This window comes from Phalacrocorax aristotelis, chromosome 2 (assembly GCF_949628215.1).
Source record: "Phalacrocorax aristotelis chromosome 2, bGulAri2.1, whole genome shotgun sequence".
Taxonomy (NCBI): Eukaryota; Metazoa; Chordata; class Aves; order Suliformes; family Phalacrocoracidae; genus Phalacrocorax; species Phalacrocorax aristotelis.
In genome coordinates, this window is record NC_134277.1 from 53,801,884 (window position 1) to 53,820,074 (window position 18,191).

The window sequence follows — 18,191 nt, forward strand, 5'->3', positions numbered from 1 at the left end:
AAAATGTCATTTCATTCTTTGCTAACACAATGCTAATAAAAACTGCTGAGGGCTAAGTGCAACTTAATAAATCTCGAAACCACAGCTCCTTTGCCATTTGGAAAATTGTAACCGAGTCCAAATGTTGCTACAGCAGGAATGAATAATTCATGGCAACAAGGTTAAGAATTTTGAAACTAAAAAACGATCCAATAATACCCATAGCAATAGCAAGGTACAGAAATTCTCCTACCTCCTTGCAAGAACTTCATTGGGTAAACTATGGCATGATACCGGTCTATGCTTAGTGACACAAGGACGTAAGTCGAGGCATATAGAAGGACCACCTGGGGCAGAAGGTATACGAGGCAGCAGTTGAGACACGTTTATTGCAGAAAATAATATCAGTGACAACACTGAACTAGGAATATCTGAAAACTTTTACTGAAGAAAAAAAAAGAAAAAGAAAAAAACTCCTTATATTTTCACCCAGATCTTTTTCCTTGATCTTGTCCACAAAATTTAAAAGATTTCATATGCTTTAATTAAAAGTGTTTCAACTTCAAATGAACACTTTCAGCTTTTAACACTCCTGATACTAGAAAAATATCTATGCAGTGTTTTTGTTAGGGTTTATTGCCATGGGGACACAAAGCCACACGGGCTTGGGCATACGGGGGGAGCACAAGGTTTCTGTACCTGGAAATAGCGAACAACTCTGCAGACGATATCAGGAGCCATGAAATCTCCAGTGTAGCGCCAAATTATGTCAGTCATTATATTTATGAGTCCCGTGAATGAATCTGCAAAGAAAATTAAGTGAAGAAGCATTAAAAGAAGGAAACACATGACTGCACGTGAGCCACAGGGGCAGGTATGACCCTTGGGATATACCAGTTCCCCCAGTCTTAAGGGGAGCCGTGCCATGGCTGGTCAGCCCAGGATGCTAGAAAAGCTGGGAAAGCCTCAGAAAACACTTAAAAGTTTTGTGTGTTTATTTTCTTGTTCTCTTAATTTAACACAAACCCACTCAGACAGATAAGGCAAGATTTCCCTAAGTGCTGGAGCCCACAGCTGGTTTCTTGTGAGCGTGACAGCCCTCTGGGCTGCAGTTCAGCCTGGCTGGCGTTGCAAACGGGTTGGATGAGCTGCACCCTTAAAGGACCTTTTTCTCTGCTTATAACGGGATATGAGGTGGCCAGCTGAGATGGCCATGTCAGTCCTAGGCTGGATGCAGGTCCTGGTCTACACCCGCATCTATACCAAAGATGCCTAAAATTAACTGAGATCAATTCCTCCTCAAATCATTATTTGCTTTTTCTGAGTAGAGCTGCATAAAATATCACCTGTGGGTGTTAATCCCTCATACATCTAAACATTTCAGGCTTGTCCTTGAGAGATACGGAGGAGACTGCCTGATGGGCCTGATCCTGCAGCATGCCAGGCTCGTCGCTGCCTGCTAAAGGCCCCGGGTTTTCCATGAGGTGTGGATAAAATATAGCATTGGAGAAGCTGTAGGCTAGTGTCTAAGCGCATTGGCTTGATCCCAGCTGTGCCAAATATTGAACTATTTAATGTCCTTTCTTTCTTTGTCTTTTATGTCAATGTACAAAGAAATATGTCTCCTGCAAAGGCACCACCTCAGGTGAAATCCAAATGCTGCTGAAGTTAGTGGAAATTTTGTCAGGATTTTATTTGCAAACTTAATTATTTAATGACTAACCCTGCCCTGTCAGCTGAAAGTTAACCTACTTATGCCTGTACTTCTCCTGTAGTCTGCATTCACTAAAATAAATACACCTCAGGCCACCCTTTTTCTTTTTTTAAATCTGAGGTGATATTCCAGCCTTTGCTCTGTTTCTTATTGAACAAATGAGTGCTTACAGCGATGTAAGTTTTACAAAGGAGTTGCAATAGCTGGTCCTTCTGTGGTACATATGGGGGATATTAAGTTTTGTCTTTAAAACCAAGATAATAAAAAAGTTCTCTCCCTGTAGGACAGGATAAATGTTTTAAGAGCTGTTCATGGAAGAAAATGTGCATCAAACCAGTGTTCTGCCGCTTCAAGTAACACAGCCTGTTGCTCTTCTTGCACAGATTACCACAAAGGGAGAGAGCAGGTTGGGAAAATGTTTTCGTGCAATTTGTCAGGACAAAAAAAAGGAATGCAAAGATATAGCTTCAATCCATATTTAAAAATTTAGAGTGGTAAGGTAAAATGTTTCACCTTCATACCATCAGTTTACACTTTTGAAAACGGTTGCTAAAGTTTACTGTGATAAGGGCATTCTAACCTCCTAGCAGAAGATTTTGGTCTGAAATGTATGCTTTTGGAAAAAAGCTATTTCAACAATTTCAAAAATTTTTTTAAGCAGTAAACAGTTTGAACCAGTGTTTCCAAGCAAACAGGTATGGGTTTGCAAAATGAGTTTCTTCTAACTCCTTGGAAGTTACAGAAATTCCAGTTACTTCTAGCTGGAAATTGAGATCTCAGTTTAATGCTTTAGAAGAAGCAACTTGTTTTGCTCCACTAGAAAACTAGGATTATTTTTCCGGTATCAGTAATCCTTTATCTCCTTTTTTCTTCAATTCTTTATCTCCTCTTTTTGTTCACAGCTCAGTTCAAAATGAAATTACAACAGAAATATCATTGCTGTTGCATGTAACTACATTGCCTCCCTCCTCAGGACTTTACTGTTCAATTAATTCTGGTTTTTCTTTTCTCTTCTGGTGTTTCCCAAGCCTCTTTTCTCTCTCCTCTCTCTTCCCCTGCCTCCAGAGGGAAGCTGGATCAGAGATGTCATCCAGAAGGCTGCTGCAACCAGCACTTCTGTGGTCTCTGCTCTCACACCTGCCCAAGGCAGCAGAAAATCATGGTTTGAAACCTTATGTTAAACGTTGCTCATTGATTAGAGTGATGGGTCAAGGGATGATTGTTCCTTTGATGAGTACAGTGGCTTTAAGACTTTATTGAAAAGATTGTAGATATAATTAAGGTGATCTTTGAAGAAACCACAGAGTTTAAATGATTCAAAAAGTGAAACGCATCCTCCAGGAGTGGTTCAAACCCATCCGTTTCCTTACTCCTGAATTATTGATTCATATTCTTTCTCTCTCCAGTAATGAAATATTCATTGGTTCAAAGTAATACACATCAATAGAGTTTCACCTCGGTCTGAAAATCTGCCAAGCAGGTGGTAAGTGGGGGTTCAGCAGGGGCTGCCCTCCCTCCTACCCATCTCAGAGCTCTCTAGAGAAAAGGGAGGGAGAAGGGAAGGCACCTCATCTGTCTCCTCATTTCCCTCTTCTCACCACCATTTTGTCCTTTTCCAATGCATTAGGAGAGTGCTTTGGGGGTGCATCCTGCAGGTGAGGTGATAGATGGGCCAGTGTCCTGGTGGTCTCCAGGATGCCAGGTGTGGAGCGGTGTGCTGGATGTAAGCAATCTGGGCAGGCCCAGAAGCACAGTTCCAGAGTCTGGCCATGTCAGGTTTTTAGTTTGCATCCGGCATGTGTCTTTTAACCTGTGAACAGCCCCCACTTCACTGGCTCACATGATGGGGAAGCCACAGGGGAATAAGCCTTTGCTTCAGCTGATGCTTGACCTGAAGATGCTCTCCAGGGGTGCTCCTCATGCACCCCAGGCCATGCAGCTGCCAGCCAGTGCTCAGGCTGAGGGGCATGGTGGGGTTTACTCAGCTGAAGTAAACTCGCACCCCAAATGCACAGTGCGGATATCAGCTCCATCTTTGTCATGCTACAGGTCTGTTCCTGCTGCATGGCATCACCCACCAGTATAGCTACAGCCTTAAGTGACTGTCTTTCCCTTGAAAACCTTTGAGTGAGGTTTTTCAGGTGACTGTGGAGATTTTTAAGCAAGGTTTAAACTTCACAATTTCTTTGTGCTGACAGCCTCATCTCCTCTCTCCCAGCAGTACACTTAAAGAGCTCTTTGCGCTGTGTTTCTGAATCCCTGTAAAGGACTCAGTATGCACTCCTCTGAGCGTGCGCCCCTGAGCCCAATACACCTGTGCGTGCCAAAGCAGATGCAGCCAGCTGTGTGTGTGCACCAAATCAGCTGGATTTCTCAACACCCTTTAATTATAGAAACATTCTCCCACAAAACCTCCTCATGCCCTTTGCAGGTTTCAGAAATCTCTCTTGTCTTTTTGTTCCTACCAATTACCAGACCAACTTTTCTCGTTCCTTTGCTCTTCTACTGCCTGCTCCAGAGGGTGTTTCTTAACCCATCTTCTCAAAGGATCACAATCTCTCAGTCTGACCCAGCTGCACACCTTTAGAGGATTTGTCACAGTTACATGTTACTTTACATAACTCCACCAAATAAATAATGTGCCTCATGCAGGTGATCAGACAGCATGCACGAAAAATGCAGTAAACCTACAAATTATGACATATACAAAATATTATGACATATACAAAATATGTGTAACTGCTCCCTGCTGTATCCACTCTAATCTGTTGTTTCTGTGCATCATTTTCTGTTATGCATCTATTATACACTCTCTAGTCAGCTAACTGGTTATCTGTGTGCTAAATATACATGCAAGCTCCATTGATTAGCAGCACCATATTCACTTCTTGCCCTGAATGTCCCACTTGGCCATTTCTTGCTTTGTGTCCTCCCCCCTCCAGTGCCACAAGTACCTGGTGCTAACTTTCGTTAGTGATTTAGACTATGAATACACGGCTCATTATTCTCTTATCTTACTGCTCATCACAGCCGCAATAATTAGACTTCATGTTTTTCACGCCTTCACAACATTGCTTTAGCCTGCAAGCCCCCTTTCACGCAAAGTCCCAACGTGCCGGAGCTATAAATCTGATACATAGATCATGAATAACTAGCAGAGCTTTAGTCACTGTAGATGAATCGTCCTCACCCACATATCACCTCAGATGCAATTATAGCCACAATCACAGTGTCTTGAAATCCTCATTCCTCATGTAATTTGAATTGCTGTGATAGAGGCTAGTGTTTAGAAGTCACCTGATTTCAGCGACGTGATCTCAGCAGATCATGCGTTCCCTTGTTGCTTTTGGCAAGCCTACACCTCGATGCATGTCACTGGATTACATCATTGGTGTCCTAAGTGGTAAAAGTCAGGTATTGGAAACCAACGTAGCCAATACATTGCTCTAAACCTCAGTGTTCTCATTACTGCTGGTATCCTCACTGCTCCTTACTAAGCTGGTGGCTTGCATATTAGATGCTTGTGTTCTTTCACTGATGAATGTTCCTGGACCAAATGGCACCAAGCTCGCTCCTGAAAACAGTGCTAATCAACCTTCATTTGTAACTGTGTGCGAGCTTGTCATTGCCACTGCTTTCTTAAAACTCTTCTTTTCTTTACCAAGAAGTGGTATATATACTGTGGTTCTGTGTCTGCATTGCTAGGCAACTGTGTGGCTCATTTAATTCCTCAGACAAATAGGGGGAAAAAATCAATTAATAACATATTCTCCTTTGATAGAAAATAAAAATACCAGCAAGTGATAGTTTGTGACTTTTAACATGAGCCAAATGTATATTCACAAAATGATGCAGAAAAAACAATTCATTGGTGAAGAGAGGACACAGCATTAGTGTGACTGGGATAGCAGCAGTTTGCTCTTAAGAGGAGATGGAATTTCTAAGAATGTAATTTAAAAGAAAAAAATCCATGAGACCTCAATAATAAAGAGAAGTAGAGGGAGGCAGAGAGTAAAGATGGATTTGCCTGGGGTGCAGAGGGAGGGGAAAAAAATGGGCTGTTGGGGTTTACACAGCTTGGAGCCCCATGAACAGAGCAGGTCTGAAAGCCTTCAGCTCCCTCCTCCCTGCCTGCACCATGGCCGCAGTCAGTCCCCAAAGGCAGAACTAGTACCTGCCTTTACCAACCTGTCAGTGTCTCAAAATGCGGCATTTTAGAACAGCATTTATCAAAAAGACCAAGAAAATTACTGAGAAGGAGAAGCAGCCTGTTGGTCCTAGAGAAGGCTGATACATGCTGAATATAACACTACAGCATCTATGTCTGGGAAATACAGCAAGTACTGAAAAAAACCTGTGGAAATCCTGGCCCATAAAGACCAATTTTACCCAAGACTCCATTGTGCTCAGTAAAATCCCTTTGGATTTTTTATGGGCATGACTGAGCTCAGGCATTGCCTTTATGCATTTAGGCACAGGCACCACTCAGTTCAGATGATTGCAGCAGCTTCGGTGGTGGGCGCCGCCTCGTATGACCAACAAGCACAAAAATGTGCAAAAGAAAACACAGCCCTTGGAGGGACAAATTTCAGTGCAGGCTTACTGTTGTTGTGAGTGACACAAATTTTCATGGAAAAAAAAACCTCCACAGAGATAGAAGTCCATTATAGAAAACAAATGGAGGTAATTAGTGATCTGGCATGGGAAAAGAGACAGGTTCCAACTTTCCCAGCTAATCTGTTCATAGGAATTCATTGACTTGATGGCATTGCCAAAGGGAGGTAACTTGTGCAGGCTTCAGGATATTTATTTCATTAAACTAAGGACATTAAGACAAAAATCTGTGCTAGCAACTCTGCAAGAAAATATCTCTATCATTTGATTATTAGTACTGACACCACTCTTCCCTTAAGACACTTACCCTAAAGATGCTGAAAGTCTTTTCTGTCAGAAGTGGAGAGCAGATTGCTGGAAAGCAGCGGTAGGTTAAAAAGCTCCACATGTCATCTCAGCTGTAGTTTGATAATTTTTTCCCTGATGAGAACAGTCCTATTAAGTTGGATGTGATGATCCATGACTTTTTGGTGAAGCCGTGCTGCTTACTGAAATTTCATCCCCCTTTTCATGTCATTTAGAGAGTGATTCCATTTTAACGAGAGATATTTTGTTCTGCTTTGTTGACAACACCAAGCTGCTCAAGGCACCGTGGCAGCAGCAACATTTTACAAGGCAAGACAGTGAGTTCCTTGTCAGGGCTGAGCATTTCACATGACTCATTTTTCTGGGACCTCACCATGTGCATTCCTGTTACCTGCCACTCCCCAAAGAGCGCATCCTCTGGAAGCATCACAAGCAGCAGTTTACTAACGCCTGCCTGCAACAAAGCAATAGACCCTTAAAAACAAAAAATTACATTGCTGCCCTATTACAGAAATAGGGTCCTGTCTGTGGTTTTTGAAGTGATGAGGCAGCCTTTGCCACTCTGCCGTTGCTCCTCGCTATCACGCTTGATGTGCTATCAGCTAATAAGAGACAGTGCTGTGAACTTGGCTTGCAAGTTAGTAAAACCTCTACCTGATCTTGTTACAGGGCTGGGGGTCCAAGTGATTTAAATTTGAGTGTACTTAGGGCTCCTGAAGTGACAGGCTGGCTTGGGGACTGGCACAGGGGACAAAGAGCAGTAGAAGCTGCCCTGCCTCCTGCAGACACCCCTGCAGCTGATTTCATTATAGTCCTTACTCCCATTCCTCCCTTAATCTGTGCTTTCTGCTGAAAACCACAAATGTCTTTGCAAGTATTCACTGCACTAGAAATATTTTTGTGACTATTTTAGCTAGAAAATGTACCCACACCTCTGCTCCCATTCAGCAGCTGATAGTGAAATAGGTTATTTACCTGCTCTGGGCACCTGGAAGACAAGATACCTGCAAGATACCCAGAAGATATCTTTTAAAATTATTACATTTTAACTCTTGAAACACTGAGCCCCTAGGAACCTACTGCAGTGCCTCTCCATGCAGCTGTGGTGCATGGAAGGGGCATGGAGGGTGCTAAGGGCCCCCCTCACATTTTTACCCCTTGACAGCCCGTTTGTCCTGTTTGTAATCCCTCTAGGTGCCTTTACCTGAGTTTGTGGCTGTTTGCAGTGCCTTGTACTGCAGAGCACCTGGGCATGATGTTGGAGATTGGGCCAATGTGGGGTGTGGGGGGTGTGGGGACGGACGGGGATGCAGCTGGCACCCCCAGGGGCTGCTGTGAACCCACCCGCCCTGAATTTAGCTCTTTTAGAAGTGTTGATGGGGAGCAGATGTGGTAATGCTTAGATGGTGCAAGGATCCCAGCTCTCTGCCAGAAAATCCCTGGCAAAGAGGGGAGAAGTGTGAGCCAAAATTCAGGGCGTGCTAAGCTTTCATGGGGAATCAGCGAGCACACCCACAAGCACTTTGCTCTGCTGTGGTGCTTGCGCTGGAGCGTACGTGAAGCAGCGGGTTTGCCACATGTACTAACGATGCGTACTACGCCGCTCTGGCAGCCTGGAGCAGAACGCAAAATGTAACCGATGAAACAAATCCCACCTGAAAATTTTCAAGAGGAAACCTGTTCAGTTCCCCTGTTAAAGCTATGTGGATTTTTTTTCAGTGGCAGAATTCATGTTTTTTTTCTCTTTCTTGCTTATAGGTAGTGGCAGAAAATTTTCTTGCACTGGGCGAGCATTTTATTTATTTCTTGCATTTCTTGTTTTTCTGCTCTGAGGTCCTCCCTCCCCCTGAGATGAGGCAGGCCCTGTTAGGCTAGGAGTTGTAACGGGTGGATGCAGTGAAGCTCCAGCCTCACTCTGGAGCTCATCCAGGTTAAAAGATGAAGGGCTGAGAAAAGCATGTACTGTACCACATTAACCTCTTAAGAAACAATGCTTACAAGACAGCTGGAGAGCAGGTCCCAAGGAATTAAAATTCAACATGCCTTGCTACTGTGAAGGGCATTGTTTTGTTTAATTTGCCTTTATTATTAAATCTCTTCCTACTATTCCTTCCCACTCCACCCTCGCTGTGGGGGTAACAGCTGGAGGGGCACAGAGGGCTAGACTGAACTGGCAGTGCTGCAGGGCGAGTACGGCACCTGCCAAAACAAGGCAGGACAAGTGGAACAGCAGCGAACAAGTGCTCAATCACTATTATTTGACTGTTGGGAAAGTATATTTCAAATGCAACTCATTAATTTAACTCCCCTTCTCTCCTTCAGGCAGAGCAGGACAGGTAGAAAGGATAAAAGTAGTGGGGGCAAAAATCCTGCATAGGGGAGGCTGGTGTCAGTGTAAATGCAGAACATAAGCTCCTGTGGATCAGCTTGTCTCACCCACGCACTGGAAAACAAATACATGCCTCCTCAAAGGACACAGAAATCACACCATTTGTAACTCATTGCCTCTTCATTTGTTTCAAGTGGTGCCTGTACCTCTCGCATTTTCCAGAAGAAATATACTTTCTGAGATACCAAGTACCAAACAAGTCTATTTTAATTCTGTCCTTACCCAATATCTTGTACATAGTTTCTTTTGTTATTTCCTCTGAATCCCCCTACTGATCCTTTTTGGTAACTCTTTACCTCAAGTATTTTAAGGACTGCATGTTCATATCTTGGTCACAACAGCAGCTGCATGATTATTCTTGTCTAAAAAAATGTGGACTACCCTGGGAATATTTTCTGTTGGTGTAATTCAGGCATTCTGGTCCTTATTGTCACTGAATACCTGCAGTTCTTACAGTCCTGTCTTTGTAGGCTCAGATATTGTTGATGTAGATATTTTATCCTAAGTAGGAATGGTAAAAATAAAGCCTTCTTTCCTCCCTCACGGCAAACTGTAAATCAGATTCCCATGATGCTCAAGCAGGGATATTGCATGCTGCAGCTCAATGTCTGTCTAACCATAGGCTTGCAATTACTGAACAGTAGAACAATGTTCATTCCCATTTTTGTACTTGCTTTGTCTCCCCTGGTGTTTGCTGATAGCATGAACAAAAGCACAGTGGTAAGATTCATTGGAGAATTGCCTTGTGAAATCACCATGTGGAAAAGGTAGTGCATGCAAATGTATACTGAGGTGCTTTCCATTCAATATACTGCAATGCCAGAGCAGGATGAAGTTTGCATAACATGTGGTCCGGATCTCAGTCCTATAACTGGGCTGAACTTGGCCAAAATGGACTTCCAAGCATTGGGTCTTATTAGAACAACTAATTCTCTGTAGTGCCATATGTGATGTCTTTGACCTGAATTCCGTAAATCCTGCTAGACCCTTTAAGCATTTGGTAACCAGCTAGGCAACGGAGTTAAAGGAAGTGACTCTCCACAGAAAACCTGTAGAACACCTGAATGTGAGTCATACAGATCAGCAGGTGAGGAAGTACATCACGAAAATGCTGGGTGCTTTGTCCTACAGCCCTTCAGAAAATGGGGAAAAGAAAAAGTGTTCTATTGTTGGTGGCACAAAGACAATCTAACTCAGCATAATAAATAAATATCACTGCTCTAATATGCAAGAAGGGAATAGAAAAAATCCCTACCTTCTTAATGTAGCTTTTAGTTTCAGTGTTTTTTAGTGTGTGTAAAGGCTCTTCCCAGCATAATTTCCATTTGATTGCAATTAGAAATGCTGCAGTATGGATGATGGACTAAAAGGTGTTAATGATGTATGTGTACATCTAATGTCGAAAGTTTAAAGTCATGTCTTTTAGCAGAAGCTAATGAGATCCTAGTCATTACGGCTGTACTGCTGGCAGCACCGTGCTCGTGCAGTCCTGTCTCTCCACATTTGCCACCAGCATACAAAGAAGCCAGGTAGAAAACTCCGCACACCAACCCGCATTTATCAACAGAAGTCAAATTCTCATGTAGAGTAACTGTAAAATAAGTGTCCCCTCTGTCAGATGACAATCCTGCTTATCCTTTCAGCAGGGAATCAAACAGGAATCCATATAATTCAGAGGCAACATGTTTTCCAAGCAATTCAGAAAGAAATCTATTTCCCCCTTAATGCTGAAATGTTGGGCCCAAAGGATTATACAGCTTGGCTGCCAAGCACCTTTTATTAAAAACAAAAGCAAATGTAGCACAACTGTCATTAGGATTTGAATGTCTGAAACAAGCTGAAGGTAGGAAAACCATAATCAGTCCTTCAGGACCACAGAACAATTCTGTAGCTGTCAAAACAAGAATTAAGCCTTCCTATAAACCTGCATAAATTGACACAGCAAAAGCTGACTGCTGCCAATGTAAAAAATACATGGTTTAGTCTGTTGGCTGCCAAGTGTATCTACAAAGCATATTCAGGACTTCCACCGGGACACAGGAAAGGTTATCAAAATATCAGCCATCCTAATGTCTGCTTTTGTTCTGGGGCCCTAAAGAAAACCCTGGGCTCACCTCTTGCCCTTCACGTTTCCCAGTGCCGCACTGTGTGCACCGAGTGTGATAAGAATATAAAACCAACTGTTCTTCTTGCACTCTGCCTTGTCCACAAATTGGGTTGCTTTAAAGAAAGTAATTTATGAAAAGATAAATTAAACAGGACTAATATTTTGCCAGCCAGACTTAGAAATGCTGCTGCTCTGTTTCCCCAAAGCACGTTACTAGTATAAATAAAGGGTGTGCTTATGCCACCCATGACACCATGTCCGTGAGTTGTGGCACAGCATGGACCTGGTACATCAGATGTATGGCCAAGTCAGACCCCTCTGACAGCACTGGATATGCACACTCCTTCCCTGGGGTCCCAAAGAGTTCGACCTGAGACAGATATGTGGGCGCACAGATGTGATTTTTGGTTCAAGGGCTAAGCCAGCCCAGGGCTGTGTCAGGGTTGCAATCCCAGCCCAAAACAGAAGCCACGGCATGCTAAAATCAGAAAGGAAACTACTTTTTTTCAAAATGTCCGGCTTCTTTTCCTGACCAAGAAGTTCTGGTTGTCTTTGAGATGAATATCCAAAAATTTGGATTCTTCCTGCAGATAATTCAGAGGGATTGATGAGTGTAGAGTGTAAACAACTCTAATTTAAAAGCTAAAATCAATTTAGCTGTGCCTTTTTCACATCCCCTCAGTCAGCATCCTAGCAAAGTTCTGAAATTGGAATGGCTTCCAAAATAGTGAATGAATATGAACTTTCATATTTATTTACAAGTCACATCAAAAATGTAACTCTGTGGGAAAAGCTTCACACAGATCAAAGTGTCTTTCTCCACTTCTGGAGCAGTGAATGGTCAAGCAAGAAGAGATATGAATATTTTTAGCAACCTCTTCGGAGAAATAAGCCACAGACTACATAAATTCAGCAATCCGATGAATTTATGACACCACTATCTTTTAAAAAACATTTTCTGCAAAGCATAAAAAAATGCATTCTGGAAACATTGTTTGCTGAAAACAATGCTAACCTGCCAAAGCACTTATCTGAAAAATGTGTTTGATATACTAATGAGTGGGTGTTTAAGGATTTGGAAATACAAATGAAAATGCACAACGCTATCTCGCAAGAGTAGCTAGTCCATTTGTTTGTGACAGTTCAGGCTGATCAAATTAGTCCTGAGCAGGAGCAAAATATTTTGTTTGTGGCATTATCTGCACACAAACAGGTCCAATAAAGGAACTAAAAAACATTTCCTTTTCCAGGTCCTTTCAAATTTACACTGACATTATAAACCATGTAAGTGAAACACAGAGTTAGTTAAAGGCATACCTTTAAGGAGTACGGTTTTGGAAGCACTGCTTTGTTTTTCTGATGGATCTTGCTGAATCAATTTTTTCCAGTCTATTTGTATTAGCTGGGTAGAGCGTTCACAGAAATGCAATTGTGTATTGTAATTTCACTTTGATCACAGTCATTTTCTTTCTTGTGTTTCCCAAGCAGTCTTCTAGAAAACACAGCAGTAATGGTAAGCAGCAGTGGATATTGAACTGCTTGCAAACCACTCAGGCAGCTCATAAAAACATTATTAAAAGGCAAATGCCCTTTGTGCTTATAACTTCTAAACTACGCAAGCTGAAGTGCTTTAATACTTCTAATGCATTGTAATATATTGAGATGTGCTCTGCTGGAGTTAGTGCTGTGGCTTTCCAGCTGACAGCTTTTGCTCTCCTGTCAGTCACTGGTTTGATTTGATTCTGACTCTCCCTCCAGTTCAAGAAAACAGGTCTCTGAGCGTGGTTTGCTGGGGAGCTCGATGACAGGCAGGTGGCACGTATGTTTTTCCTGGATACAAAAGGATCCTTTTTGGAGCATGCTGAAGCATCTCCCTGGTACCTGTGAGTGGCCTTGTCCCAAACCGTGGGGGTTCTGGGGGTGCCCAGTCCTGCGAAGGCACTCTGGCTCACCTCAAACTTGAGTCTGTCCCAAAAACTGGGGCTCTGGGAGAGCTGTGAAGGCCACAGATGGGAAGAGGGCTTTCTGTGCCCACATGCTGTTAGTGCTTCACTCAGTAGAATAATAATGGAGCTATTTTAAAGACATTCTTGATGTTCACTGAGGAAGCGGCATATTGCTTTAGTTTCTGGATGCATTAAACAGCCTTCTTCCCCTCTCCTGAGGTCATCCCTTGCTTAGCAACGTCCATGAGTGTAATGTTCAGACATGTGAGTTTACTTCTTTACCTAAAGAACTGGGAGTTCATCCGAGGCGTGCTTTTTCTCAAAATCAGGCCCTGTGCAGGTGGCCTGCAGCTTTCTCCAGGTAAAGAGGGGAAACGATACTTGCTGCAGCTTTTAACAGCTGAATGAGTATTGCCAAACCTCATAGCGTGCTGGCGACGCTTCTCATCGTGGCAACTGCCCTGCGTTCAGTGTATTTTTTTCCTCATTGTAGATTTTATTTGCTGTAAAGTTTGCTGCAATTCTCTTACTCTTTTGTCTATCTTGTCTATCTCTGCTGTAAACTAAGCGGTAACTTTATGCTGTCTACAGAGTCCAGGTTTTGTAACCTAAGAAATCTTTTTGTAAATCAGTTATAAAGGTTGAAGAATATATTAGACTAAGACCTTCACACAGACAACATGAACCAATCTAGTCAGTATCAAACTGTCAACATATTATTTATTTATCTTTATCCCAAATAACAATTTCTCTCTTGGCATGTGATTTCCCCTAAAAGGGAAATTATTTTTCCCTTTTTGTGTATTAGTGGAATACACTTTCCCTTTTGTAATTAATAAACTGTACTGCCTTCTCCATCCTCCATTCCCAACTCTAAATGTTGATATTTGATAATTTGACTGCTTTGGTCTAGATAGGAGGGTGAGTGTTCCTCCCAGGAAGAGCACTTAAACAGTTTTTTTCAACGGCACAGTTTGTTTTCACTGTACCCAGAAGAAGGTAGTAGGCAATGAGCTGAAGTCTAAATTTAAGCACATGAGCTGCTCCATGCTACATGCCTTTGAAGATGTATGTGCTTACAGTAAGCTAGCTTCAGAGTGCAATATGTGTTTTTAATGTCATCACTGACAGAAAATCCATACCTGAGGTAGCGTACGCTCACATCCCCCCAAACACAGTGCAAAACACTTTCATGCCGATTTCTGTCAGCCACCTGTTTGCTCCAAGGCCTCAGAAGGTGGCCAACACTGAACCTCTGTCCCACCCACTCTACAATGAGATCACTGTCATCTGAGATGCTGCACGCCCACGTAACTCAAAACTTCTGTTTGAACAAGTTTTTGCTGTAGAAGAGACAAAAAGTGCTTTTGAGAAACACCCGAAGAGTGCAATAGGTGCCATATTTTGAACGAAACCTGATAGTTTGCATGGAAAGCAAACTGGGCGCTTGGAAGGTACTTGATGAAAACCATGTGTGTGGTGATGGGGCTGCTATTCCAGTTAACTTGCCAAGCTACAAGTGCTAGCACACCCATGCAGGAAGACTTAGAGATAGTCTTCACTTATAGCCAGGTTGTAAAGGTGCAGCACTCACTACTGATATTTTTTTTGTTTAAGAAGCTTCAGTGTTTGAGAAAGGTAAGATTTTGCAGCATAATATTATGAGAGGACCCTTCAGAGAAACTAGGTTGATGCGCAGCTAATGTGTTTGACACTTATTAATATTAGATTAGATACCTTTGCAAAGTAAAGATTTCAGGTGGGTGGGTTTTTTTCACTGTGTTGTCTTTTGTGCATTAAAATTTCATGAGTTTCTGATTTAGAGCAATGAGATTTGCCACTAATAACTCTAACACAAAGAAATTTATTTGCTGTTTCACAGGGAGTTTGAGCATCGACAGAGCTGTAAAAACTCATCAGAGAAGATCATCAGAGATTGGAAATGCATATATTGCACAAGTGAATCGGCGTTATAGCACAGTGTTCACAGGTCCCATGCAGCCAGTACTGTGAGGCTTACTCCAAATGGGCTGTGGATCTGACAAGCTCAATATTTAAAATGTGTCAGGCTTGCTGTGTGCTTCTGTCAGGGAAATCCAGGAACACAAATTTATATTGATGCCATAAATGAAAGATGGAAGAAGTGGCCTGGTATCCTCCTTCTAGAGAGATGAACAAAACACTGAACAACCCTTGCTCTTCCAGGGTTATGTACAAAGCTGGCCTCAGAAGCGGTGACGCTGGATTCTTTGCTAGGGCTGACAGAAAAAGCCACTTTTGCTTTTCAGCCCTTTTAGAGGCAACCTGCTACTGACTTCCACGAGGAAAAGTTCTTGGGCTTGGAGTTCTTGACTAAAGACTTTAAATAAGAGAGAATGTCCTCTTGATCTTTGAATATTTTGCATAGTTCGTTAAAACAAAGAAGACTGAGCAACAAATGACATTTCTTTTATTTCAGTTGACTTGTCAGATATCACCGGAGAGATAATTTCCTAAGGAGCAGTATGAAATTGCCATATTTAATATACCTTATATTGTTTTTCTGGACTTAGTAGTAACAGCAATAGCTCCAGCAATCCCATAACACATTAGAAAACCAGTGTTTATAAAGTCCCTATCTCTGTAGCATGGAAAAGCTGTTTTCTAAGAAGGCTCTCCTTCTTAGACATCCTTCCCATATGTGTCATCTGTTCCTGGTTTTCTCCCTTCCTATGTGATCTGGAAAGTGAAAATGGATAGAAATCAGTTCTTCCATTCAAGACTAGAAAGTGTCCATCCATAGAACAATACCATCTTAAAATGTAAAGGTGCGGTACTCATCTCCATGGTTAAGGTTAAATTAAAAACCCAGTAGACAAAAAGCTGTCCTGGCACATCCAGGGAATGGGATCTGATTTTTGCTGTTAACATTATTTCTTCAGTTCATAAATGACTTTGTAAAAATATTTACACACAGATAAAATACTGATTACTGATTTATTGTTTTTTTTTTTTTTTTTAAGGAAATAGCTAAACTTCATCTCTTTTCGTCATGTTTCTTCAGGTTCTTACAGCTTGAAAGCAAGCTGTTTGCTTGTGCTGAAAACCCCTATTCCCCACTTCTAGTCTGCAGGCTTCTGTCATGTTCAGGTAGTATTTTGTCTATCATTCTCTTGCTATTTTACAATGAAAGTACAAACATCTTGCAGGAAAAATTGCTTCTGTCCATTATCAGTAATCTCTCAGTCTAAGAAATTGGCGTGATCAACTAACCACTTCTGCTCTTCAGTGCTGTTATCCCTGTTCCTTAAGAAGTAGCAGTCTCACTTGGGAGTAAAATGTTTGGGGGTTTGTCCAGATGTAATTTCCATTCTATTTTGACTACTCTTGTTAAGTAGGTCTTCACCCTTCTCTCTTTCTTGCTACTTGCTGCCTAACTTAATAGGAGTGGAGAAATATATGACTTACCTGCAAGTCCGTTTTAGATTTCAAAGTCTGGGCTATGGCGTTTAGCCACCTCAGTTTAACACTGACAAAGCTCTGGTTTTTTTTTTTTATATTGTGTGTGTGTGTGTATTAAATGCATGCAGAAGCAGAATGAGCTGCTAAAATGCATCCATATCCACATTGCAGCCTTCACTAATTTCAGGTTGTTCTTTCCACTAACGCAGTGGGGCACGGCAGTTACCTGCACTGCAAAGGTTCTCCTTTAAGGTTAACTGTGCAGCTGCAATGTTACTGCATGGCTTTGGAATAACATTTGTCATTTAAGCTACACTTTTTTCCCACACCCCACTTGAATAAGTTGTCTTTTGGGCAGAGCCCAGAAAAGTTTGGACAAATTCCAGATGAAAGTTTAGAAACAGAGCTGAGCACAAAAGAAATAATAATGAGTTTTCCATCAGGTAACGGGTTGTTATGACTTGCTGCATTTAAAAATAAATAAATAAATAAATAAGTACCGAGAAATACCTTTCTCTGTAAAACTTTGTATTTGCTGGTAGGTTTTGAGTCAGAGCCTTCTGAGGTCTGTTTGAAATGGTGGAAGATTAGGTTCTTAGCTGTCAAAGACAAATAGTAATCCTGACATATTTGGTGATGTACAAACACTGGAGGGATTTATATAGTCAGCTTTAGGGTTCTAAATTAGGAACTGAATCCTTCTGTACACGCCAGTGAAACTTAAAGGGAGCTCAGAGTGTTTTCCTCTATTGGCTCTAAGTGGAGCACAGGAGGAGTGACTTCGTATCTTACATACCTACAGTGAGGTGCCTAAAATAGACGGCATGAATAATCCCTAAAATGAATACCAGTATGCAAGAATGCAGTCATGAAACTTAATCCAATTATCTCTGTGACAGTTAAGTCCCATTCTGCTTCCCAGGACTGATATTAAGCTGTATGCTTTCTTTAGACCTACATGGTGAGAAGCTAACAGAGCATTTTCCCTCCACCCTCCCTGCTAATAATGATGCTGTACAAAGCAAAAGGTGTAATGCCCCAAATAATAGTAACGTCGTCAGGTGAAGAAGGTGACAGATTAAAATCCCTTTGGATCAGACCTGCAAATGTAGGTTGTCACCAAAGTGCTCAACTGCCTACCCATAAGAGAAAGACGATGTCTGAAGATATTTGCCTAATTCACATTCCACTAGGCTAACCAGAAAAGTTACTAAGATTAGAATACTGTTCTTTTTGCTTTTTCTTTCAAATACTGCATAGTCACTTTAGCATATGGACTCAGACCACAATTAATTCTTCTCTTACAGCCCTCAAAAATGCTGTAGTTAGCCAGGCAAAACTTTATAATCTCCACACAGCCCTACTCGTATCAGCGGAGCTGTGATGGCACAGTAATTTAGCTGCGCAGTGCAGGTCTAGGCACAGGGTTAGAAAAATTTCATTGAAGGTGAAAGGGGGAAAAAAGCTGCTGGCAAAAACCGGCCAAAAGGAAACGCTTTCATTTTAGTCACACAGATGTCTAGTCAGGAAAAGCATTTGTATGCAAAGACTTGAAATAATGACAGCTCCTTTTAAAATAATAGAAATGGTAAATATGGATCTCCTGTATGGAAATCTGTAGGTGGGGAAGAAGAATCAAGTTTAGGCTCTGTGTGTGTGTCTGTTGAAATAAGAAGATGGTGCCTTTGTACAAAG

General features: G+C 41.9%; 1 protein-coding gene across 2 annotated transcripts in view; it reads right to left on the minus strand.

Moving 5' to 3' along the window:
* NPSR1 (neuropeptide S receptor 1) overlaps window positions 1-18,191 on the minus strand; it is a 59,068-nt gene that overhangs the window by 18,672 nt on the left and 22,205 nt on the right. Inside the window, exons 3-4 of one of the 2 annotated variants that reach the window (XM_075086135.1) lie at window positions 679-782; window positions 233-326 (exon numbers count right to left, since the gene is read on the minus strand). The exons of the other annotated variant lie outside the window; for it this stretch is intronic. Coding sequence (XP_074942236.1) covers window positions 233-326; window positions 679-782 — 198 coding nt within the window. The remainder of the gene's footprint in view (window positions 1-232; window positions 327-678; window positions 783-18,191) is intronic. 2 annotated transcript variants of the gene reach the window in all.